Genomic DNA, 26,531 nt, shown 5'->3' with positions numbered 1-26,531 from the left:
AATATATGTTCTCTATAACTGCAATTCTCTATAACATCCAAAATATTCAGAACAAACTAGACTGTTATAGAGCGATTTGACTGTATATTTAAACTCTATATCAAAAATACTAAGTTTAGTTGAGCGGCATCCACCTAGAGGCACATTTAATAAATTCCCTTCCAAATAAAAGAGTAAAAAAAATAGGCAGCCCAGTACACGAAACATTCGGCGTAGAGTCAAGGAAGGATCGTATCCCAGGAGTTGTAATATAGGCTAATTACACGGTTCGAACCCGTAGCCTACAGATCACACTGTAATAAATTTTACTGTTGCTCTAAGGTTCCTTCGAATAAGAAAAAAAAGAGAAGAAATAGAACGAACCCGACGATCCAAATGATGACGCCGACGACAGAGACGATAAGAGAGAGGAGAGCAAAAGGAAGGCCTAGAAGAAAGGCCAACGGCCTGCAACCTTCTCCACAGCACATGATTTCTGCTGTAAGTTTAAGCAGAGATTACTGTTTGTATTTTGAAGAAGAGTTTCTCTGCTTAATTATAATGTTCACTATAAAAACCGTAAATTGCACGTAATAGATTCGGATTTATTATTTTTTTAGCAAAAAGACTGTTATTTTGCTTTATCCTTTACGTGAAACCGATGGTTATGATTTGTCTAAATTTAATAAGATTAGATTCAGTGCAAGGCAAAAAGTGAGAAATGTGTACCCCACGTTTCATCCAAAAGAACAACCAGCTTTAACGTAGTGGTCTTACACTTTTTTCTATTTTTTGGTTGAATAATGTGAAAAGTGGTTATTCGGTTCGGATAACATTTAATTTATATACTTTTTATTATATTTGTCCAATTAAAAATAACTACAACACGAATTGTGGAATTATAACCTGAAAAAGATAAAACGCACACAACCTTCTACAACATATTAAATTACAATAATTATGTAAAAATTCATTTACATGTGAGTGAACATAAGATAAATCTGAGGATACCATGTTTGTAGCTGATTTCATAACAAATCTGGAAAAAAAAAGAGGATATACTGCTGGGCAAAATTGCCAGGTAGAATGTGGAAATGACAGACCCTAATCAAATAAGAGGAAATAAGCAATAAGTTGTGAATTTTTTTTACTACCTATTGTTTTTTTTTTGTGAATTTTTATTGGGAAAAGGCTCTAATATACCCCTGTACTTTGAAAAATAGTACATTCCTCTCCCCGTTATACTATCAGACCATTTAAAGGCCTACCGTTAGGAAAGTGATTAAAAATACCCCTATTTATAACACCCGTCCAACAAGGCAATTAAAATGCCAACTGGAAAGCCACGGTGGACAGATCCGACCCGTAACCCGTTAATATAACCCATTACTTAAATACTTAGTGACCCGTTTTTAATAAAGAAAAGGCTCCTTTTTTCTTGTTAGCTGAGAGAACGAGTGTAAGAGGCGATTTAGGGTTCCTCCTGTATGCATCAATTTTCTTCCATATTTTCTGTAAAATCCTTCAAAGGTATAGTTCTATTAAATTTGGTTGTTGTTATTTCTCCTATTTCGCCTATTTTCTTTGTTTTTCCGATGTTAATCTTCTTTCTACTGAAGGTGATTTAGGGTTTCTGTTAACCTTTATAGTTTAGTGTTTGCATGTGTGTTTTCTCGGATGTAGTGATTCTCTATTATATGGATTTTGTATGGCAGTTTCTTTAGTGTAGGGTTTACATGTGGGACTGCATTTTATCTCTTTTTGGGGAAAGGGGGCTTTTGTTTCTGGCAAAGATGATTGTATATGGTCCCCAAGTGGCACATTTTTCTGTTGTTCCTTTATTGAATGCTGTAAATTTTTGTTGTTTCTTTACAATTTGTGGTCCACCAGTAGATTTGTTTAATAATATCGTGACTCATGTGCCTGCCCTTTAGTCCTTTATACTATTTTGTGTGATTCATATGTGACTGGCCTTTATTATATTCAATTTTTGTTATAAATTCTGCCATTTATTGGTTTGTACTATATTATATTCAATTATGTTAACCCATTTCTCCTATTTATTTTGTAGGTTAAGATGATTATTGTGGACTTGTTATTCAATTATGGAGGTGACTAGAAAATAATTCCAAAAGTATTATATACAAGAAAGTTGGTGCACACTTGGAAACAGTATGATTCTGACCTTCTGTCTTTCATAGATTTAGTAAATGAATATACTTCATCTACTATAGGGTATGTTGGTGTCCAACAATTGATAATTTGTGGTCCTTCTGGTAGATTTTATGAAGTAATAGGGGATGATGGTATTAGGACATTACAAAATATGGTTTCTGACCATTTCATTGTAATTAATGTATATGCTGTAGAGGATAGTGAAATGGGGGTTCTTGTTCCTATTATTGTCGACCATAATGAATCACAAACAGTAGATTGTGAGGTTGCAACTGATTGTAGTTCAAATGAGAGTGAATATGAGACTCTTCTTTCAAAATATGACTCTGATGATTTAGAAGTAATTGCACTACAAAAAAAAAGAGGGAGATTTCTGAAAAGTTGATTGAATACGAAGAGCTATACAAAGGAATGACATTCAAAGATATACCTGAGGCTAGAAAAGTGATAAATTTGTATTGCTTAGCCAACTGTTATGGTCTAAAACAACTCAAGAGTGATAGCATTAGACTGAGGTACAGGTGTGAGGTTGGTTGCCCCTTTGTATGTCTAATTTCTGAGGATAAGAATGGTGGTGGGATTAAGATCAAAACTCTTAAGTCAAAACACAAGTATAACCCTGCATATGACAATCCTAGGATAGACAAAAATACCATAGCAGAATATTTTAAGAACAAGCTGCAAGAGAATCCTATGATCAAAGTTAAGGAGATGAAAATAACCTTAAAAAATACTTTCAACATCAATGTTAGCCATGCAAAGTGTAAGAGGGCCAAGAGAATGATACTTGAATCCCTTGCTAGTAGTTTTACTAATGAGTATAATAAGATAGAGGCATATGCTAATGAATTGAGGTTGAGTAATCCAGGGAGTGATGTAATAGTTACCTTATCAAAGGATGCACTTGCTGAAGGAAAAAGAAGATTTTCTATGATGTATATCTGTTTTCATGCTCTAAAAATGGGGTTTAAGAGTGGGTTGAGGCCCTTCATTGGCTTGGATGGAACCTTCTTGAAAGGAAAGGCCAAAGGTCAGCTTTTAGTTGTTGTTGCTCTTGATTCAGTGAATCATTTTTATCCTATTGCTTGGGCTGTTGTGGATAAAGAAACAAAGGTCACCTGAACCTGGTTCTTGACATTGTTGAACAATTCATTAGACCTCAAGCTATGGGAAGGATACACATTCATGTCAGATATGCAGAAGGTACTTATTCTATTTTACTTCAATGTTATTCTTTTAAAATTATTGACTATTTCCTTTTTATTTTTAGATGTTTAATTTTCTGCATATTATATATGTAGGGCTTGATTGAGGCAGTTCAAGCAGTAGTTCCTAATGCACACCATAGATACTGTGTGAGGCACATAGAGGCTAACTGGTGTAGAAGATGGGGTGCTGGGAATTTGAAGAAAAAATACTTGTGGTGGTGTGCATGGAGTAGCTATGAAAAGACTTCAAGGATCATTTGAAAAACTTGGGAGAAATTGATGAAAAAGCTGTTGAAGACTTGTTGAGGTATCCTCCACAATCATGGTGTAGAGCATACTTTGATACAGTATGCAAGAACCAACAAGTGGACAATAACCTAACAGAATCCTTCAACTCATGGATACTAGATGCTAGGCATAAGCCAATTATCAGAATGCTTGAAGACATAAGAGTTAAGGTGATGAATATGTTGAGAGAGCATGAAGGTGAAGTGATGACTTGGACTGAAAATGTAAGTCCTCCTACCATGCAGTTATATTATCAATTCTTGAATAATGCACAAAAATGTACTGTTGATTCTAATGGAAAAGATGGTTATGAGGTGAATGAAGGAACTACTGAAAAGCATAGAGTGGACATCAACCTGAAAAAATGCACTTGCAGAACATGGGACCTTACTGGGATCCCATGTCCTCATGCAATCAGAGCATTACTGTACAAAAAAGTGAATCCTATGTCTGAGATTCATTGGTGGTTCACCAAGGAGGCTTATTTCTCCACTTATACACATAAGTTAGAACCAATTAGAGGAGAGAAGTTCTGGAATATAGAGCCAACTCATGCAATGGATCCACTCCTGCTAGTGAATATGGCTGGTAGGCCTAAAGTGAAGAGGACTAGAGAAAAGAATGAGACAATAAATAGGCAAGGGGAGTGGTCCCAATCCAGAAAAGGCAGGGTGATGACTTGTTCCACATGTGGAAAGCCTGAGCATAATGCTAGGGGATGTCAAAAGGTAATCTGACACCCTTACTATGTTACTTGTTAGCTGAATTAACATAGTGTCCTAATTATGTTACTTTATATCATTGACAGCAAAGCAAGGGAAAGTTGCCACAGTTTGGTAAGAAAACAAAAAAGAGGCCGATGACATTGGTTGATGAAGAACATGAGGAGAACATGGCTAGATCTCCATCTGCTGCAAGGCTGTCCTTAGAAGAGGAGCTGCAACTGACAGCACCACAAGCCAGTCAGGCCAGTCAAACGAGCAGCAATTCTGGACCTCATTACATATTTATGCCAACACCATCCCTTTCTAGGAAGCAATCCATCAGCAATGCAACAGATTTTGACTATCCAGAAGCAAACAATCCAGAACCACCTATAATGCCAAGGTGTGTGTCAGAGGCAAAGACTAGACTCCAAAGGAGGGAGCAACTAGGCACAACAACTGGAACAAGGACTATTAAATTTGTTGGTGATGCCAGTGGTGTGAGTTTGCCAACACAACTTCCTTACTCACCCAAAAATCTTACATGGAGAGGAAAAGCTTCCATAACAGGAAACCAATTAGAGAGGCAACGACCAGCCAAAATGAAGTCAAGAAAGGGAAATGGCAATGCACAGAACTAGTCAAGTTCTGGACATGTGATAGTTTTTTGTGTCTTGGATTGATGTAATTACTCCATGTGACAGTACTTTTAACTTAACTGTTAGGTCCTTTAACTTAAACTTTTCAATATGGATGTCATTTTATTACTTGGGTGGTATCAGTTTTTGGGGTTATAAAGTGACATCCCTTTTGGGTCCTTTCAACAGAATGATGTTGAATTATGTTGTCTATGAATGAAGTTATGTGACTGTTATGTTTATGTTGCTGAATGAAGTGAATGCTGAATTTTAATGAAGTGTTAGCTGAATTTGAATGAGTTATGCTGACTGTCCAGCTATGTATTTCATCATGTTGTGTTTGTCACAAAGGGATATACATTACAAAGGGAAATATATTAAAGATATGTTGTGTTTGTGATAAAGGGAATTATGATACAAGAAAGCTTTATACTTAAACAACAAAAATAACCAGTAAAACATAGTAGGAAACGTTAACAATACAAAGCAACTAAGTAGTAATGCAGCCTAATATTAGACACCCACAAGTTAGACACATACAAGTCAATAATCACAGGAACTAACATTACAATGAACACATCTCCTAAGCCAATCATTTCTTCATTGAAGTAGCAACGAACCCCAAAAATAGTCCTAATATTATCAATAGAATGATCCACGTCTTTGATACTTTCTCTTCCAATATTGAAACTTCAATCACTTGAGAATGATTTTTAGCCTCCATAGCAGCTACTTCTTGCTTCAATTTCTCTATGTCCAACATAACAACATCCATTGACGACCCCAATTCTCTATTTGCATTCATATGATTAACTGGGAAAACTTCATCTTCCCACAAGAAAAACCGACATGAATAATCCTGTCAATAATAGTAAATTGCATTTAGACTAAAACACTTATAGTTTATACAATTGAAAAGCTTAATTTGTAGTTATACATTATACAACTGGAAAAAAGAAAAAACCAAACTTAGAAGATGAGACCAACAAACATTAGGCTTAGAGCATTTATAAAACTTCCTTCCAGGATTAGCAATAGTTTTCGAAGTTAAGTGGCTGGCTATCAAACCACAATGACACTTAATCTGAGAAGAGACGAGAGTAGATGAGCTTCCTTGAGACATTTCACATTCGAGGAAAGAAGGAGAGAAGATGAGCAGAAAATTTCTCTGATATGAACCCTAAAATTTTCGCAATGCATAGGTATTGGGAAGAAGAAGACATCTAATGGGTTATATTAACGGGTTACGGGTCGGATCTGTCCACCGTGGCTTTCCAGTTGGCATTTTAATTGCCTTGTTGGACAGGTGTTAAAATAGGGGTATTTTTAATCACTTTCCTAACGGTAGGCCTTTAAATGGCCTGATAGTATAACGGGGGAGAGGAATGTACTATTTTTCAAAGTACAAGGGTATATTAGAGCCTTTTTCCCAGTAGCATTAGTATTATTCTCGTATTTTCTTATTCTTAGAATTCTTTTACGGGTTTTTTTTCACTTTTAGCTCGCGACAGAAACTATTTACATACGGTAACTGAAAAAGTGTATAAAATTTGTATAATTTTTATAAATAACATACATAATGTATGTATGTACAAAAAATATATTTTTTTTTCGGCTATTGTTTTGAGAGCGGCTATACAATATCATTTTCCCTTCTTTTACTACATGTTGTTTCTTCACTTCAGTTACCATATTATCGTGTTGTTACTGCTCCCTTTCCCCATGGCTTCTCCACTACCATATTTCTTTTCATTATTGTTGTGATTATGCTTTCCTTGAGCCGAGAGTGTATCAGAAACAACCTCTCTACCTTCACAAGGTAGGAGTAAGATTTGTGTATACTCTAACCCTTCCCAGATCCCACTTGTGGGATTACGCTGTCACACTATGTTGTTGTTGTAAGCAATAAGTTGTGAACCAAGCCTGCAACTGCAAGTAATTTAAGGCAGAATGGAAAATATGATGATCAGTATCAAACATGTTCTAGAAATTAATAATATTGATACATAGAACATGTAAACAAATTATTCCCCAGAGATACATAAGATCTTAAGTTAACACTAAATCTCTATCTTTTTTGGTAATTTACAAACATAAAAATAACAGCCTTCCAAAAAAGATTTTAAAAATAAAAATAAAAAACTGTAATACCTATACTCCAATGCCAATTCTCCCTGAAAAGGAGGTGTGATCCAGTCTCGCCTTCCAGTACGGCTACCTTGTTATGACTTCACTTTCTTGCCAATAGAGCATGATTAGGAGCTGGAAGGTGAGAGAAATCATCAAAACGAGAAGAGCGCACTATTATGTGAGCGTTCGGGTCATGAGAAAACACCATTGCCAATCCAATATGATGCCAGGAATCCAGACATGACCGATAAAAACCTAGGCTTTTTTGTTTGAAGCTGATCATATGAATACTTGTAACTTATTATGGAAGTACTAGAGCAGAGGCGACTAGGTAGAGTTGTGAAAGCAAATTGTACTCAGGTTGTCGGTCAAAGATGGATACAGTCTACTTACAATTGACAGACCAGCTCTCTGAAATATTAGCTGGTCTGTTTACGAGTCAGTGTGGAGCGGGAGCTACTTCTGCAGCAAAACTAAACCTTCCACCCCATCGACTATACCTGTTGGTGAACCAACTGAACATTCACTTGAAATAGGATAATCATCAAAACCAAATGCAGCTTCATTGACTGAATGGACTTCAACTAGAATCAGTTCCTCCCTATAGGAATCACCGGGATGGACTGTTCAGACTCGAATTTTCTTTTTCCATAGAAATTATGCATTCCAATCTGTCATAAACCTGCATTGTTTTCCATATCCTCAAATTTCTCAGCTGATAAAAGAATGGAAGTTCGTCAAGGAAACTATAGCTTTTCTAAATACAGTTTTATTGAAATACCTGAGATAGCTTCTTTTTCTTATCTTCTACACTTGCTGAAGGATCATACCTAGGTACCAAAAATACAGAGTATTGTCAGATTTATCATACGAGAAGTCTGACCTATCAAACTGTCAACTTACCATTCCCGCGGAAAACCAGCTTCATCTCTAGCCAAATGGTTGAATGGTCCTTTTAACTCCACATTATATTCCTCTAATAAATCTGTCAAAAGACGAAATTGGTGAATTCACTGAAGAGGCAAGACAGTGCCTGCACCTTCAAAACACACACACACACACACAAAAATAAGTGGACCTCTGAAAGTTGTGCAGGGGGTGCGTCCCATTTGCTGACAAACCGAAATGAACCAGAAGACGCCCACAGCCACATGTGCAACTTCTTCATCAGCAATTCTAGCCACAATGTTGGAAGTCCTATGGTCTCCAAAGCCAATTAGCTTTTGCACCAGCCGAGGCCCAGCATCAAGACCTCTTGCTTCCTATAGAAAACAAGAACAACCATGAATTCAGATAGCATAGTCAAAAGGCACAACTCCTAATATGACAGAAAGAAACAAGCACCTCATAAAACCATATTCCCATCCACAACACCAAAATTTAAAGATCACACTAATTACAAACTTTCAGGCCAAAAGATTAGAGCCTATGTGCCCATTTTACTACGTGTCAACATCTTATTTAATGCACAAGCCAAACGAATTTCCATCTATATCAACATTTCTGATGCAATTAGAATTGTGCTAAAACACCTACAGGAAATTACTCTTAACAGTTTTCTCCAAAAGTAGAACCCAATCTGAGAAGTGAGGCTGGTCACTTCTTCAGTAAAAGTGCCTGGGCTTTGGCTATTTTGACGTTAAAATCTCTATAGGGGCCATCACATTCTTTTTTTAATTAATGGAACCAACTTTAATCGATTCACTTGGATAACTAAGCCTTGAAAGAAGAGTTAGGCGACATTGTTCTGACTCATTGATAGTAAGCATGAATGAGCCAGAATAGCTTTATCAACTCACAGCCCAACGAAAAGTAGTTTCGTGTGTACTATTCATTGAAAACATACTAAATGAAATTTTTTTTGGAGAAAGGAAAGAAAAGCAAAAACAATGTCCACCTACGTACTGTCAACATCTATAAGTTTTACTTTCAAACAGCGGATGAATCATGTTTGGAATTCATCTCGAGCATATGCTATTTGGCCCTCATAAACCAACCAAGCCACTCTTCAGGACAACAGGAAGTATGTCATGAGTCTTAAAGTGAGACTTCTACATTTTGTATTTCAAAACTTCTAGTGCTTTCTGTTGTGGAATAAGAAGCTGTCATATCTAACTAGTACATTTTAAGATCAAAATATACACCTAAATCTAATAAAAAGGGCACGTAAATCAAGAGACACACATACACAACCATGTTACCTTTTAGTCCAGCGTCATCATTCAGTAATGGCACATGCCGGTTGTCTCTAGTAACAAGTGCTTGACCCTGACCTTTACTTTACCAATTTAGCTACATATACCCTTGAAGATTCATATGCCGGCCCTAACAAGTTTCAGATTAACGCATAGCTGTTATTGTTGTACCACTGATTTTTCCAGAAGAGAGGAAATTCAAAAAGAAATAGAGATATAGCGATCCCGCAGGCTAAACTGTTGAAGAAGAAAGAGATCTTAATTAGAGGCAGAGTAGAAAATGATAGTGAGAACTTCATCCAGGAACTTGCCAAAATTCAATATTCGCACCTCTAGCGAAATCATTTAAATGAATTTTCTGATAAGAGAATCCAACATGACATACTTAAGACAACCTAAGAAAAGTCCGACACCATATTTATGATTGGCCACATTTACCATTTATTAAATTGATAACACCATTGCAGAGACTTGATCACAACACCTTTTAATGACAGAGTTTAGCCTCACCTAACTGCAGACTACGCAACAACTGCCATCGCTCAAGTGAATTTGATGGTGCAGCAGCGAAAACTGCTTGAGTAATTCTATCTTTAAGCAGTAGCAGAAAACTGCTACACAGGAAAGTATATTATTTTTCCTTTTCTCTTTCTGGAAGTAGTTGAAACTTTGATGAGTAATTCAATCTTCATACTTCTAAACTTCAAGTCAGGAGAACATACTCAGAATTCAGGATACCTCATAGCCAACAGTAAGACTACTGAAATTCAAATATTTGTAAGAATAAATCTTCTAACATTTCCTACCACGTTAACTGCTGAATTTCCAACAGGATATGGTTATAATTGGTCTATGGAAAATATACTGATAGTTCATTCACTCGTCCATATTTCTTAGTATCTTTCCTCCACAAGTAAGTAACTACACTTAGAAGCTTTCTTAGTATATTAGAAACCAACCTCGTCTAACTACTATTACTTAATTGTCAATAGGCGATGCTTATCCGTTTCTAAAGTTGATTATTATTTATCCTTTTATCAATTTCTTCCCAATTTTAAACACACTTATTGGACTTCCCGGAGAAAGCATAATCACACAGCTTTAAAATAGATCCCCAAGCAATCAAAGACAAATAAGTGGAATGAGTTGAGCAATCGTCACTGCATAATATTCCAACAGTTCAAGCAATTGATTTATCGTTCATATCTTTTTCAAAAACAGTGGAGGACCTGAACAAGTGGGATTGCAGCGAGCCGTGCAGCAACATTATTTGAAGATTTCTCACATTCCCTCCAGAGCAAATTATGAGCAGGCATGTCACCGTAGCTGTTCAAGGAAGCAAAGAGATATAAACATCCATCTTATAAAATACAACACATTTCATACCCAAATTGAAGACATATTCACCTAAATCCAAGCTCAGATAATCTCTGTGAACACCAAGCAAAATGGCGACTCTCATCATCAGCCACATGTGCAAAATCAGCAAAGAACCCCTCACCTAAAATCTCACTGTATGGTGAGAAACGGACTACAGTATCCCATGCGAGGTCAACTGCATTTAACTCCACATGAGCAAGATTGTGAATCATATATGCATTGAGAGGTAAACCCGAGTGTTTAGGAGGTGGAATTTCTTTAGATGGAACCTGTATACAAGACTTAGAACACATAAGCTAAAGCTACAAAATCATTGGCAAGAGAATCAAAAGAAAGTAAAAACACCAGCATCTTAAGTTTTGACTGAACTACTTCAAATGAGGTTTGTAGGGCGATGTATCACGCACAGTTCTAGCACGAAGTAGCACTGAAATCCCTAGTCGTTTGTTGACAATATGTATGAACTTGGTAAGACTGTACACTTTTAAATTTCGAATCTATATATACATTACAAATGGAAGACTGTAGGTACACCGTACACGCACCCACTGCTAAGAAAATACATCCACCTATGTCTTTAAAGTGAAGACTAAAGTCAAATAATCAAATAATTCAACGTTAAACATCTGATGAAAACCATCAATAAAAGTAAAGTTCGTCACTTTGCCTTTACATCTCTTAAGAAAACAAATAGAACGAGCAAAGTTGGTACTCCCTCCATCTCAATTTATGCGATCCTCTTTCTTTTTAGTCTGTTTAAAAAATAATGACCCCTTTCTAAATTTGGAAACAAGTTAACTTAAACTTGTCATTCAGCATTCTGACCCAAAGCTTTTATAGATACAAAAATGTTATGACACCATTAATTTCAAAAGCTTTTATTTCTTTCTTTCTTGAACCACGTGTCCAATCAATAAGTTCACATAAATTGGAACGGAGATCCTAATCGAATTCCGTTAACTAAAGAACTTCAAATAATGGAAAATAAAATACCAATTCAGGTTTGGAAGGTCGAGCAGGGCGAGCCGGGGGTTGGAAAGTACCAACAGGAAGACCCTCTTCACGCCACCTACAATAAGCCAAATGGGAAAGCTTCGATTTCATTAAAGGATCACTGGTGCAAAGAACAGCAGCACCCATTTCAGCAAGAGACGAAGCCGAGTTAATTGATTCCCACAAAGTAGATTGTTTAGTTGAATTTGAGGGTACGATACTATTATCCGGGCCATTGGGTCCCCAGAAACGCTGATGGTTTAAAGAGCTGTGTCTCCAATTTTGCAAACCTGACCATTGGTTTGGTAATTCTGGGTAATGAATAGTTAAAGGAGAGGTAGAAATTGTGTTTTTCTGTGAGGAGCAGAGAGTGAATCTTAGTGGGGTGGAAAATATGGGTCTGAATTTGAAAGTAGATGCTGCCATTTTGGGATGAAATTTGCGGTTTATGTGAAGTCTGAAAGTGAAGAGGATTATAGGACTTGAGATTGAACCATGGCTCTGTTTCTTTCTTTCTTTCTTTTTTCTTTTTACCTATGGCTCTGTTTGCTCTCCAATTTAGGGTGTGCAAGGCGTGTTAATAGATATTCGAAAACCGACTAAATCGATCGAGTTGTACCGCACCGAATTGATTTTTAGGTTTCTTTTTAAGAAATTGTAGATTTTTATATAAATCTATAATTGCACCGATAATTAGGATAGGTTTTTTATTTTATAAAAATAAACCGAAAAAATACTGAGCCGTACCGAATAAATTTTACATTAGAAAATATATTTATTTAGTAAGTTTAAAAGTAATAATGCATTAAATTTTCCTTGGGCCTTGGAATTATGAAAACTATTACAAGCCAACAAGTAATTAAACTCAAAATACTAATTCCTAAAACATATATTTCAAGTATCTTTATTAGCAAGACACAAAGTATTCTAGCGATTATGAGTAGCAAACTACAATGTATTAAATATGTTTCCTTTCATATAATTTGGATTTATCTTTTTGAATATTTAATTTTCTATAGATTTTATTCTTGAGTCCTAGCTTGGTATATCTTTCAACTCGTGTGATTTATATTTTCTTTGCCTTTGTTTGATTTCTTTTACACTGTTGTAGAATAGTTGATGGATCTATACTCTAACCATCACTTTTTTTTTTAATTCATCACCCTTTAAATAGTAAAAATGTCTAGAGAGTTTTGCTAAGTCCTATAAAAGAACGTATGTTATTGCATTTTACTTCTACTAGTGAATTTTACATGATATAAAAAAATCGAGAATTAGTCGAACCGTACCGATACCGAAGAGAAACCGACATGATTGGGACGGTTTAGAAAATTCTAATTTTAGTTATACATAATAGAATAACCGAAAAACTGGTATAGTACAAATTTTATAAAATAACCGGCCGAACTGAACCATTGACACCCCTAGTTTTGCTCCAATTGGAGTAAAATGTTTTCCTTATCAACATAACAGAAAATATTTTCCAAAACTATTTCTCAACCTTCCCCACTCTCACCAACCCACCCCACCACCCAACCCAACCCCTCTCTCCAAAAAAGGTTTTTTTTTTCAAATTTAAGTTTTTCTGTCACCACCTACCCTACTACCCCTCCACCCCACCCCCACCCTTCTTTTTTACCTTAATTTTTTTTTTTTGCAATTTCAAATTTCTATTTTTTCATTTTTCTGCACCACCCACCCCAACCCCCCCACCCCTATCCCCCCTCGAAAAAAAATATTTTTTAAATATATTTTTCAGTTTTAGTTTTTTTTATTTATCGATTTAAAGGTTCAAAATTTTACAAGTTCCAAATTTATGAGTTCAGAGGTTTATGTGTTTGGAAGTTTACGGGTTTAGAAATTATAAAGTTTACGGGTTCGAAATTCCGCGGTTTCGAAAGTTTAGCGGTTCGAAAGTTCATGAAATTTGTGAATTCGGAAGGTTGTTGGTTTGAAAGTTTATGACTTTATGTTTATTATATCTAAATTATTTATGAATACTCTTAAAAGTCATTTTCCTTAATTTGCGTACCAAACATCGGAAATGAATAAGATTACTACTTATTTTTCAAGAAAACATTTTCTTGGAAAATATTTTTCACGGAAAACATTTTCCATTACACCAAACACACCCTTAGAGTCGACTATATAAGAACAAGGAAGAAGTTGCCAGTTTCGCCAAACATCAAAAGTGTTTATTAAAAATGTAATTTTTTTTGGTAGAAAAACAGTTTGTGTTTGATTATTTATTTTGAAAAATACGTTCAAGTAGTAATTATTATTTCAGCAAGCTTTAAAAAGTATTTCTAAATATATATTTTCAGAAATATTTTTCAAAATACTTTTAGGGAGAAGCTATTTTTTTGCTCTCAAAAACTTGCTTTTGCTTTTTATTCTAATCGAAAAAAAATTCCTTCTAAAAACTTTATTTTTAGTACTAAAGATAGATATTATATATTAACTAAACATGCGTACAACAGGCTATAAGTTGAGGAGGAGTTTTGTTACCTATTTGTTAAGAATTTAGGTTATATAGGGAAGTAAATTTTACATCATTGTTGTTTAGTTATTATTTATTTTAGATTATATATCAATAATATTAGATAGATTTACTTGTAAAAACCTAAATTATTTATCAGTGTTATTAAATAGATTTACTTGTACTGACCTTTTAAATGATTTAATTGTACAAATATTTTTCTTTGTTAGTGCATTGTGATTATTATGAAAAATATGGAGAGAAAACATGGTCACTTCTAATAGTCTTTCAAGATTAGTAGGATTAAACATGGCCACTTCTAAGAGTCTTTCAAGATTAGTAGTAACTATTTGTTACTACTAACATTGACCTTTTCCATTAGAATTAACCTTTTTCCTGTTTGATTTATGGTTGGTGATTGAGGTTCGTTTGCATTTGAAGCTACTTTTAATGTCTAGATTTGTATATAAAGGATCAAGTTAAACTTACCCTAAAGACTTTGTTTTTTTGTTTTTTCCCTCGAAAATGTGTGAATTCTTAAAGTTGGTCAAGCAGAATTTTGTTAGAAATAAGGATATATATGTGATAAGAATAGTAATGACGGGTAATTTTATTCGCAAAGTATAATAGAGGTTAAATAAAGACAATATTTGAAGGTAGAAGGTAAATGTGACCCTTAAAAAGCCATTGCTGCACAATTTCGAACATAGTTCTTAAACATGTGCTTCTGCTACAAAAGCATTTCCAATTGTTTCACAAATTGCTCACAATTGTGCATGCAAACGACTAAGGCCAAATATAGAGCAAGAAAATATCAGGAGCAAAGATCTACATAACATAACCTAATATAAGCATAATTCCTCAATATAAAAATAGAAAATTAACAAAAAGAGAGTTGTTCACTCAAAAATATAAAAATTAGGAAAGGATAATAGTTAATTATCCTGATTGACTTATTACTACATTAACACGTAGGATATGTACAGAGCATCTTATTAATGCTACAAGTAGGACAGAGCTTTCTACCACATTCAAGTGATTTGAAAAATATGACTTCAAACTGCACAAATTAGAAATCCACAAGCGAATGTACATAAGCTACAAACTAGATGCTACTATCATACAAATTGGGACCAGCCAGCATATGCCATTACCACCAACAGCACCCTCTTGATTGAAGGACGACATCAGTATGCTCGTAGACCTTGAAATCTGGCACACACATCAGAGAGAAATATTAACAACTCGAGTTCATCAAAGCTGCACACAACTTATAGAAAAATATTGACAACTCGAGTTCATCAAATCTGCACACAACTTAGAAATATTAAGAATTAGTGTTACAATGGATGGGAAAGCAAGAATAAGATTAACTCAGCAAAAAAGAAAGCCAGCCACTCTAATTGTGGCAAACTTGGTATCAATCAACATGGAGCCAAATATATTGTCTAATTTGTATCTTGCATCACTCGCTCAGAAAATGTCAGTTGTAAGATTTTACCCTTCAAAATCCATGCCGCACCCATGTCGATCCGACACGATTTGGGTATGGGTGTGAGATCCACACTGGATTTGGTCAACTTATCTTGGGTGCTTTAGCTACATCTATGACCAAGTAGTATAGATTGCCTCCGTATTTGGTTTAATTTTTTGGTTTGTCATATATTCATATAACGTATTGAGAATGCTTGGCTCTACACGAGATATCTTAGGAATAAAATATTAGGTGTTTATAAAGAATTAGTTTTTGTTTGATAGCTTTACTTAATCAGAATATATACGTATATATGTCGTAAATATACAGTTGTTTGCCGTATTCCAACACTTGTATCCACACTCAGATCCATACCTTCGAATCCTAAAATTATGCGATGAAGAATCTGACATCTAGATCTGCCCGAGTCCGAGCAACGTAGATTCCATCTAATCTCACTTTAGCTTCATTCTTCATATGGGGTTAGAGTTAATACTTTAATGGATATACACTTTCTTCCTTCTATCCATCCTAAAACACTTATTATCTAGAGTGCCTTTCAATAGTTCAATCTTTTGATTGACTCCGTCGTTAGTTAGTTGATTAACATAATATAACCTGCAAATAGCATGCACATTAAAACTCATCGTGTATATGATTATTGATTTGTAAACTAAATTACAACTAATATAAACAAGTAGGAGCTCAAGAAAAATATCTAATGTAGGCTGACGTACACTGGAAGCTCCTTTATATATCCTCTAACTATTCTCACACTTGTGACCTACTTTCTTAGTTAGGTTCTATTATTCTAGAGATTAATAAGCGATTCATGTTTGATATCACTCAAAAAATTGAACATCTTAAACCTTCTCATCCTGCAAACATGGCGCTCCTTGATACATGTCCTTTATGGTGTTATATTTTAGTTGAACTTATTTAAACTTAAAAACCCAGATTAGGGCCAGTGTTGTGATAAAGCGCTGAAGCGACCGAGGCAGCCACTGTGTCGCTTTTGTACGGTGAAGCATAACAGGTAGGATGAAGAGTCCGCTTTTGCCAAAAAAGCGAGAAGCGCTAGCGAAGCGAGAAGTGACGGAAGTGCTTGCTTTTGTCTTTTAAGTCACTGATAAATAAAAAAGCTCAGTCTTCTTCTTCTTCTTCGCTGTCTTCATCGTCGACGAAGCCACTGTGTCGCTTTTGTAGGGTGAAGCATAACAGGTAGGTTGAAGAGTCCACTTTTGCCAAAAAAGCGAGAAGCGCTAGCGAAGCAAGAAGTGACGGAAGCGCTCGCTTTTGTCTTTTAAGTCACTGATAAATAAAAAAGCTCTGTTTTTTTTTTTAGAAAATCAGCGAGCAGCAGAGCAAGTAGCAGAGAGGGTTCCTCCTCCTCCTCATCCTTCTTAAAACAGCAGCGAAATGCTGCCAAATTTTTGTTCCCTCTTCAGTTCTTCTTTTTCTCATTCTCTTCTTCTTCTTCTTCTTCTTCTTCTTATTTTCATTTCAGTCCTTAAAATTGCAGCGAAATGCTGCCAATTTTTTGTTTCTTCAGTTCTTCATCTTTTGTTCTTAGCCTCACTGCCAATTTTTTAGTATTGGCAGTTACATGTGTAACATGTGATGTCTATGCAATATTTATTTTAATATATTTTTAAAAAAATTCCGCTTCATTTCAGAAAAGCGAGCGCTTCGCTTCACGCTTTAAGCGAAAAGGGGCTTGCCGCTTTTCCTCGCTTCATGCTCTTCACAACACTGATCAGGGCTTTTTTTTTTATGACCGAGAAATCCATTTGGGGCCGATCCTTTGGACCAACCGCAGCCTTCGAAACTCGGTGGATAATGGGCCCGCCCCTCTACCCTTCTCCACTTAAATACCAAGCTTTGCTTTGCATGGTGTGGGGGCTTGAACCTGTGACCTAAGACACAAATCCACCACCCTTTGCCACTTGAGCTAGGCCCTGGGGGCACACTGATCAGGGCTTTTCTTGACACTTTATTATGTACTTTTTCAATGTTCACGAATAACCCTTTGGAGATACTTTTTCCTCCCCTTTTAAATTCCCATCAATCGTTTTAGCAAAAAATATAGCTTTTGTTATAAACTTACTAGGTATAAAACCAAACTATGCCTTTGTCACCCTTGTAATCTCCTAAAAGACACTGTATCACTCTTCTAAAAAGTTTCATAGTATGACCTGTTCAGAAAAAAAGGTTTCATAGTATGATTATAAGTTTTACACCACAATTGTTTGCACAACTTTGATGTTCAGAAAAATACAAGACTATAGAGTTAAGCAGCAGTATTCTATGTTCGGCATTTTTTATGATAAGTGACTGGAAACCTAAAGGAACTTAAAAGTCCAAAGCATCATCTTTACTTATGTTATTGTTTAAGAACACCAGAGCCCAACCAATCACCACATTTTGAGTCATATTTGATACCTTGTGACCAAGTGACTGATACTTAACATTTTCTCCTCATATTACATTGCAATATTAGGCTGATCCACCATCAAAATGGTGGCACCCCATCTCTGGAGCTGAATGTAATGAGAATACCAGGATCCTTCAAGAGGAAGACATCAATAAGAAGGCTTTTGGGATTACATTTGTTCTGGTTTACTATTAAGAGTTGGTTCTCTATGTTCTATTCCTAGAAGGAGAAAGCATAACAATTGAAAGGGTGCAATCTCAGACCATCCTCTGATGGTCTTGATCACCAATCCACTATTCACTTCAAAGAGACGCCCTTCAAAATTGTCAAAGATATAGAAGCCACGTCACCTATCTAAAAGAAATTAATTTATGCAAAAAGGACAGGTGCATTGGTTAAAGGTAAAACTATCATCTGGATTATTCAAATTATTAATCAGTCAATAGAATCTCAAGAGTAAATATAAAAATAGATCCAAGGAAAGTTGGATTGCTGTTGTACTTAAGGGAGCAAGTCAAAAGATTTCAGATAGCATCGACGGAGGAAACAGAGTCCAGCATTTACCACAAGACTTTGAAAGAGAGAACATTATATCTGGACAACAGAATCAACTCTTTGGTGAATGCTCTGCATCAGATCCACCTCCTGAAGAGTTTTCGCTATCAGAATCTGCAATTAATGTGAAACAATAAGGGAAAATGAAGATTTAGACTAGAGAAAGATCCAATCATGACACCCCAAGAAAAAGGCAAATGAGAACAATAGTGAGAGAGAGATGAAAGAGAAAAATAATCACTACCACTTGATGATGACACTGAGTCAGTGCTAGAGCTGCTTGCTTGACTAACATCTTTGCCCTGATTTTCCATTTGAGCAGGATTGGAGGAAGTGCCTTTCTCTTCTACTAGCATATACAACAGAGTTAATAACTATTTCCAACGAGATTACTGGGTTTGGAAATTCTCACATTTTAAGAACTTACCTGCTTTGCTTTCTTTTGGGATTTCTACCACAACTGGGTTAGCATTCTGCAAAATAGCAAGAAAGCGAGCTAAAAATATGAAACAAAAGAAAATTACCCAAACAGACAAAAAAAAAAGAGAATCAAATTGGAAAAAATTAATGCTCAATATTTTACCTTCTCCTGGACATTCTTCTCAGCTTCACTTTCTCCTTGATCTGCAAGTCCAGCTTTTCTTTTGTTCTTGCTCAAGCTCTTCTTGTAATTAGTAACAAACCTGTCGAGCTCCCATAGGGTCTCAGTATCAACACTATCAATATCCACTTCAATCTCATCATCCTGTTGGCAAAGAGATGAATTCCTCTTTTTGATGATCTGTACTACCTGTTCAAGCTTTCCAGAAGGTAAATTCTGTAGGCTTGTGCTAAGCTTTTGCTTTTCATCATATGTCATCTCTCTTTTATTGGGATCCTTTGCTTTCGGCTTCTTTGGTACAGGGGTCCTTCCGGATTGGGGGAGAGCGACAGATTTAGTCTTCAAATCAAAGGGATTGGATGTTGATTCTGACCTGTCTAAAGTCCTCCTCACTCCAGGGGGTGGCAATGGTTGGGAAGGAGGCTTCTTAGATTTAGGAGTCTTCAAACTCGCCTGAGAGTCCATTGTCAATCTCAACTCGCGCATATAATCAGCCTCTATAGTGGCCCACTTTTCCTCAAATATCTTGGAAAGTTGCTCGGCCATCATATGAACATCTTGGCCCTTTGGATTATACGTCATAGCATTTTGAAACGTAAGTCTCACATCCTCGGCAAAGTCTTTAGGAGACTTGTAGCAATTTGTATCCAGCCTGGACTTCACGGTTCCCAAATCCATTGGATTCTTAATAATGTCAAAATAGTCATGTAAACCAAGACCCTTTGTATCAACAGGCTGGTTAAACACCCAACCATGCTTGTGCTTCATCAATCTTTCAAGCAAAGCACGACAATTCTTGAGTATTTGATTTGAGAACTTCCCCTGCCCCATACCATGTACCGATTCTGGTCCACTCACTTTCTTTGCATTTGATTTCGACTTCTTGTTGCTTTCAGCTGGGGAAAACTTATCCTCAGCTAATAAGAAATCTGAGTTCCTATAAAATTTGTTTGCCTTTGGTGTCCTCTTCTCTTTCTCCGCATTATCAAGCACACCATGGCTGTTCTCCAAGACGGATACACTTAACTGATTCAAAGGCCTGGACTCAAGCTGTTGCCCCATTTGTGAGACATCTGAATGTACCTGTCGTACCCCACTATCCTTATCAATTCCAGTGTCAATCTTCTGTGCATCTTTTCTCTCGATCTTCTTCACCAAACTCTGAACCAAATCCAACTCACTCTGCAACTTCCTTCTTAGCTCTCTCATCTCACGCTTGGACTTAAACGCCAAATTGATTCTAGCACTATTCTCTTGGCCATTACCTGCCAATATTCCAGTATTCTCTAATGTTAAAAAACGGTTCAGACTCGAAGAACCTTCTGAGGCCGCATCTAAGCAAAAACCAACTATTTTTTGAGACGAATTGACATCTTCCAGAACTGTTTTCCCTATATTATTTAACCCTTTAAATGACTTCCGTCTGTAGACTTTGCTTTCAGTCAACCTCTGCTGCTCTTTCGATCCTCCATTTTCACCATTCGTCATTGTTCCCGAAGTCATACATTCACCAACAAAACCCTAATTGAATAGGTTTGAAAAAAGCAGTTGCATAAATATTTGTCAATTAACTTGCACTTCAACAAAATTGAGTAATTTGTCATCACCAAATTACTGCTTAAGAAAACACTAAATTCCTTCTGATTAAAAAAAACACTGAATTTCCTCTAAACAAGCTTATTTTACACAAAGAACACGTAGAAGCGCACGCGCACACACACTTGTATATGTACTGATAAGAAAAACACTGCATTTCTTCTCAATCAAGCTAATTTTACACAAAGAACACGTAGTGCGCGCGCAAATACACACACACACTCTAGTATATGTACTGATAAAAACACTGAATTTCTTCTCAAGCAAGCTTATTTTACATAAACAACACGTAGAAGCACACGCACTATTATATGAAAAGAGATAGAAACCCTAGCAAGCAGCCGTTAGAGGAGATATGATTTCGTAGCACAAACATATAGCTCAAAACAACGAGAAACAAATCTTTACACACTCGCAAGTTGAGAACTTCATAAGCCGTAAATACTCATAGATGCAAACAAAAAAAAAAACTCGGATTTATGTAAATTACATCAATTTTACCCGAGATTTAGGGTTTAAACTAAATCACAATAATTAACACATACTTTTCGTAAATCTTCACCCACGCACTTTCTCTCTCTATCAATCAGCTGCTCTCACGCACTAAGATTTTTGTGTTTACTGCAAATCGCTCATTGTTTTTTTCCCCCTAATATCGGAGATGAATAGTGGTCGGTAAGAGGAGGGGAGGAGGAGAGGCGAAAATGCGAGTCGCGTGCTGGCCACGGCGGAATGGAGGGCTAGGATTTTGTCATTGAGAAGAAGGGCAGAGAACGACGGCCGTGATTTCTATTTGGTCGGAACGTTGACATTAGCTTGGTCTTTGCAGATATGACCCACGCGTTGAGGGTGGCGCGTGGGAGTAGACGTGGATCGTAGAATATTTGGCCCTCTTTGACTCGGAAAGGTCATTGGGCCAATGCCCGAAGCCCATATCCGATTGGACATGATAGTGACCCTCCCAATGAAAATGAAAAATATAACACGAGTACATGTTGACGAGGAGATCACGAAAATGACATTGCATAGTCGCTCTAAGACCATCTTCAGCCCAACTTCATTTTTGACGCAAATGCTATTTTAATATAAGATTTGGTGTATTGATGCTCCAACCCAATACTATTTCTTATACCATTTTAATGTGTGAATAATGTTACATCAAATTTAGTATAACACTATTCATTAATATTTTATTATGTAGTACTTTTAATTTAACATATTATAAATTTTATAATTACTTGTAATTTTTATGTAATATCTTTATAATATTAGTTTACGTGTCTCTGTCTCTCCATTGCTCTCTGAGCACTAGCTCCAACCCTTAACCCCCAATGGTCAAAAAACCACTCCCAGATCCAACCCCAACCGGCGAATCCTCGACGCCGGTAACCACCTCCTCCAACAGGTTACCCCCTCCTCCCTCATCTCCCTCTCCTTCCCTTCTCTTCTCTATCTCCTTACACGTTTTTGCTACTATTTTTTTTAACTTTATTTCTCTTCTACTTCATTCATTGTTGCACATTCTTCGTGTTAATTTCCTACCTGATTTTGTATTTGCTTTTTGGATCTGGGTTTACTTTATTTTACAGCCAACTTGTTTATAGAAATTGAGGCTTCATATTTGGATGAGTGCTCTATTTGTGCTTAGATATTCTTTTTTGTGGGTATTTATTGTACTGATTCGATCCCTACAAACTTTAACAGATTCTACATTTTCCGTAAATTTTTCTTTCTTTCTTATTTTTCCGTGGATGTTGCATATATATGCTGACAATTACCATATATAATTTTGTGTATATGCTGATAATTTTTTTTTGGTTTTTATTTATTATTGACTTTTTTTTAAATCAACTTAAGGTTTTATTTCATCCTTTTTGTGCTCTATTGTTACGGGTGGGGCCTCACTAGTGGTAGCGGACAACCCATCCCTCCTTTGTTTCGCTTCGTGGTGTTTTGTGTATATTTCAGGCTAGGGCCCGTGGCTATTAGCGGTGAATGGGACGTGCGTGTGCAAACATTAAAGAATAACTCGGGTAAGGGTCAGCAAGGGGTGGGGGGAGTTGGACACGAACGTGCTAGGTAGACGCAGCATCGTCGTGCATACCAAGGCAATTCCCAGGTTCTACTTGCGGGAGTTGGTACCTCCTAGTTAAATTGTTACAATTTTAGTTCCTATTAGTTTATTCACAGTATTAATGCGCGTATAGTTGCAGCCTGTCTTTGTCTAGCTTGGTCTGTTGCCTTGTGTGTGTTAGTGATTTTCCCTTAGTCTGCCATAAGTGTAATGGTTGTGGTCTAGGATGGTCGTGTGAGGTCATGTACTCGGGGGGGGAAGTAGGGCAGGGGTTAGGGGTGGGTCGGGAGGCAGGGAGGTAAAGGAAACATGGGTGCCTATACGTTAAAAATCGGGTCATGGAACATAGGTACATTGACGAGTAAGTCTATAGAGTTGGAAAAGATTCTCCAGAAGAGAAGGGTCAATATAGCGTGTGTCCAGGAGACTAGGTAGGTAGGGTCGAGGGCGAAGGATGTAGACGGGTATAAACTTTGGTACTCAGGAGTTTAGAGAGGAAAGAATGGAGTAGGTATCTTGGTGGATAGGGAACTTAGAGAGTCCGTGGTTGAGGTTGGACGAGTGAATGATAGATTGATGGTTATTAAGTTGGTGGTTGGAGAGTACACCCTAAACGTCGTTAGCGTCTATGCGCCGCATGCGGGCCTAGATGAGGAGGTTAAACGACGTTTTTGGGAGGGGTTAGATAAGATTGTTCGCCAGGTTCCGCATGTTGAGAAGCTATTCATAGGAGGGGATTTCAATGTCATATTGGGGCGACCATAGGTGGCTATGGCGAGGTGCATGAAGGCTTTAGTTTTGGGGAGAGGAACGGAGGAGGTACATCGCTGTTGGACTTCGCTAAGGCTTTTGGGTTGGTGATTGCGAACTCTAGATTTCCGAAGAGGAAAGAGCATTTGGTTACTTTTTAAAATGCGGTAGCGAAGACTCAGATTGACTATCTCCTCCTTAGGAGGTGTGACAATGGGTTGTGCAAGGACTGCAAGGTGATTCCGAGTGAGACACTCGCGACACAGCATAGATTCTTGGTTCTAAACATTGGTATTAGGATAAAAAGGAGAAAAAGGTCTGTTCGGGGAAAACCAAAAATCAGGTGGGAGCCTTGACTAAGAATAAAGCCTAAGAGTTTGAGTGCCGGTTGTCGGCTATGGGAGCTTGGAGTAGTAGTGGGGACGCGAATACTATGTGGTCAGCGATATCAGACTGTATAAGGGAGTCTGCAAGAGAGGTGTTAGGGGTCTCAATTGGTGTTTCTGGTGGGCATAAAGGAGACTGGTGGTGGAATGAAGTGGTCCAAGGTAAAGTGGAAGCGAAAAAAGCGGCATACCTAAAGTTAGTGGGGAGCATACGTGAGGAGGAGAGGCGAGCGTGCTTTGAGAGATATAAGGTAGCTAGGAAGGAAGCTAAATTGTCGGTCATGGAGGCTAAGACTGCGGCTTATGGTGGTATGTACGAGGAACTGGGGGAAAAAGGGGGAGAAGAAGTTATTCCGGCTGGCCAAGTTGAGAGAGAGGAGGCTCGAGATTTGGACCAAGAGAGATGCATTAAAGACGAAGATGGAAGAGTACTGGTGGAAGATGCCCAGATTAAGAGGAGATGACAGACTTTCTTTCATAAACTTCTAAATGAAAAAGGGGATCGTGATATTGTGCTAGGCGAATTAGAGCATTCCGAGAGTCACCGCGACTTCGGGCACTGCAGGCGTATCAAGGTCGAGGAGGTCGTGGGGGCTATGCGTAAGATGAGTAGGGGCAGAGCGACTAGTCCAGACAAGATTCCGGTGGAATGTTGGTTATCTCCAGTTTATTTTCAGAACTCAGTGGCTGATTAATTTGGTTTGTACTTTTTTGTGCTTTCTGATTGGATCTTATATGAATCCTCGAATCTTGTTATCATATTAGCTTGATTTCACATTTTCCCATTGAATTTACGTGAATTTTGATTTTGAATTCACATTTAGGCTGCTAGTTACTTTCGGTGCTACACCAGTGGTAGCGGTGATAGCCCTTTTTGGTCTTTGGGTCGTGGTATTTTCTGTGTTTTCAGGGAAATTCTCAAAGTTGTTAGAGACAAGTTGGGCGCACGAGCACTAGCAAAGGAGAGCAACCTGGACGAGCGTCAGCAAAGGGCAGTGGGAAGCGGTGCGTGAGCTTGCAAGTATATCGAGGGCTGCAAATCAACACAGGTTTGGTTCTCGGGAATTGGTACCTCCCGTTCTACTGTTTTCCTTTTGGTGTTAGCTAAATTGATGTTACTTTAGGTCACAATAGTTAAATCGTCCAATAGGTGTACAGGTAGTCACTTGTTTCCTTCTAGTTTGATTTGTTGTCCGTTGTGCACTAGCGAGTCTTTTGTAGATCTGTCGTAGGTGTAGTGGCGGCAGTCTGGGATGATAGATTAAAGGCATGTCCTCAGGTGGGGCAGAGTGTGGGGCAAAGAGTGGGCCCGGGGTCAGGGTGTGGGTCGGGAGGCAGGGGAGGTAGAGGGGGCAAAGGAGCCTATAGGTTGAGAATCGGGTCATGGAACATAGGTTCGCTAACGAGTAAGTCTATAAGTTGGCGAAGATCCTTCAGAAGAGGAAGATTAATATAGTGTGTGTCCAGAAGACTAGGTGGGTCGGATCGAGGGCGAGAGACGCGGATGGGTATAAGTTGTGGTATTCTGGAGTCGTGAGGGGTAAGAATGGAGTGGGTATCCTAGTAGATAGCCATCTTAAGGAGTCGGTGGTAGAGGTCAGGCGTGTGAATGATAGACTAATGACTATTAAATTGGTGGTGGGTGAGTGTACTTTAAACGTCGTTAGCGCGTACGCACCGCAAGTAGGTTGTGATGAGGAGATTAAAAAGTGTTTTTGGGAAGGGTTGGATGACATTGTTCGTAGTATTCCGCCTTCCGAGAGGTTATTCATAGGAGGGGATTTCAATAGTCATATTGGGTCGTCGACAGGTGGTTATACTGAGGTGCATGGCGGCTTTGGTTTCGGGGAACGGAACGGAGGGGGCACCTCACTGCTGGATTTTGCCAAGGCATTCGATCTAGTGATTGCAAACTCGAGTTTTTCGAAGTGAGAGGAGCATTTGGTTACTTACCAAAGTTCGGTGGCAAAGACTCAAATTGACTATCTCCTCCTCAGGAGATGTGACAGAAGGTTGTGCGAGGATTGCAAAGTTATCCCAGGTGAGACCCTTGCAACGCAACATAGGCTCTTGGTGATGGATGTTAGTATTATGATAAGAAGGAAACAGAGGTCAGTACGAGGCCGCCCGAGGATTAGGTGGGGCGCCTTGACTAAGGTTAAAGCCCAGGAGTTGGAAGGAAGGTTGTCGGCAATGGGAGCTTGGAGAAGTAGTGGGGACGCAAACACTATGTGGTCGACGACGGCGGACTATATAAGGAAGGCGGCGAGAGAGGTGTTAGGGGTATCTTCAGGCCGCACCGGTGGCCACAAAGGAGACTGGTGGTGGAATGCAGTTGTACAAGGTAAAGTGGAAGCGAAGAATGTGGCTTACCTACGGTTAGTGGGGAGCACTGCAGAGGAGGAGAAGAGAGCGAACATTGCGAGATATAAGGTAGCTAGGAAGGAGGCGAAGATGGCAGTGACGGAGGCAAAAACGACAACTTTTGCTCG

At 37.7% G+C, this 26,531-nt stretch overlaps 3 protein-coding genes across 4 annotated transcripts; 1 reads left to right on the top strand and 2 right to left on the bottom strand.

The window, feature by feature from the left end:
* The first annotated feature begins 2,565 nt into the window (after positions 1 to 2,565).
* LOC107767859 (uncharacterized) lies at positions 2,566 to 3,276 on the top strand. Its single transcript, XM_016586959.2, has one exon. The coding sequence runs from the start codon at positions 2,566 to 2,568 to the stop codon at positions 3,274 to 3,276; it is 711 nt and encodes a 236-aa protein (XP_016442445.2).
* Positions 3,277 to 6,973: 3,697 nt separating this feature from the next.
* Positions 6,974 to 12,242, bottom strand: LOC107767892 (uncharacterized). Its single transcript, XM_016587001.2, has 7 exons — positions 11,691 to 12,242; positions 10,725 to 10,966; positions 10,547 to 10,643; positions 8,201 to 8,384; positions 8,026 to 8,107; positions 7,904 to 7,952; positions 6,974 to 7,804 (listed from the first exon to the last, which is right to left on the bottom strand). The coding sequence occupies exons 1-7, from the start codon at positions 12,114 to 12,116 to the stop codon at positions 7,733 to 7,735; spliced, it is 1,152 nt and encodes a 383-aa protein (XP_016442487.1). The 5' UTR covers positions 12,117 to 12,242; the 3' UTR covers positions 6,974 to 7,732.
* Positions 12,243 to 15,007: 2,765 nt separating this feature from the next.
* LOC107767882 (transcription factor GTE4-like) lies at positions 15,008 to 21,730 on the bottom strand. Of its 2 annotated transcripts, none has more exons than XM_075256685.1 (6): positions 21,375 to 21,730; positions 19,216 to 20,754; positions 19,060 to 19,105; positions 18,877 to 18,981; positions 18,642 to 18,746; positions 15,008 to 15,381 (listed from the first exon to the last, which is right to left on the bottom strand). In XM_075256685.1, the coding sequence occupies exons 2-5, from the start codon at positions 20,734 to 20,736 to the stop codon at positions 18,685 to 18,687; spliced, it is 1,734 nt and encodes a 577-aa protein (XP_075112786.1). In that variant the 5' UTR covers positions 20,737 to 20,754; positions 21,375 to 21,730; the 3' UTR covers positions 15,008 to 15,381; positions 18,642 to 18,684. The 2 variants fall into 2 exon arrangements, with proteins under 2 accessions (XP_075112786.1, XP_075112789.1); XM_075256688.1 differs by having other exon boundaries at positions 18,877 to 18,978.
* Between the last annotated feature and the right edge of the window lie 4,801 nt (positions 21,731 to 26,531).

The sequence above is a fragment of the Nicotiana tabacum genome, chromosome 1 (assembly GCF_000715075.1).
Source record: "Nicotiana tabacum cultivar K326 chromosome 1, ASM71507v2, whole genome shotgun sequence".
NCBI lineage: Eukaryota > Viridiplantae > Streptophyta > Magnoliopsida > Solanales > Solanaceae > Nicotiana > Nicotiana tabacum.
Note: the sequence above shows the minus strand (reverse complement) of the source record. Positions and strands in the feature narration are given on the sequence as shown.

Coding starts and splice junctions, on each gene's coding strand:
- LOC107767859 (XM_016586959.2), top strand. CDS start 2,566: ATGACATTCAAAGATATACCTGAGGCTAGAAAAGTGATAAATTTGTAT.
- LOC107767892 (XM_016587001.2), bottom strand. CDS start 12,116: ATGGCAGCATCTACTTTCAAATTCAGACCCATATTTTCCACCCCACTA. Junction 10,967..11,690: donor GACCTTCCAAACCTGAATTG/GTATTTTATTTT, acceptor TCTTGTATACAG/GTTCCATCTAAAGAAATTCC. Junction 7,805..7,903: donor AGAAAAAGAAGCTATCTCAG/GTATTTCAATAA, acceptor AAAACAATGCAG/GTTTATGACAGATTGGAATG.
- LOC107767882 (XM_075256685.1), bottom strand. CDS start 20,736: ATGACTTCGGGAACAATGACGAATGGTGAAAATGGAGGATCGAAAGAG. Junction 19,106..19,215: donor AGAAGAATGTCCAGGAGAAG/GTAAAATATTGA, acceptor GCTATTTTGCAG/AATGCTAACCCAGTTGTGGT. Junction 18,747..18,876: donor CTCAGTGTCATCATCAAGTG/GTAGTGATTATT, acceptor CATTAATTGCAG/ATTCTGATAGCGAAAACTCT.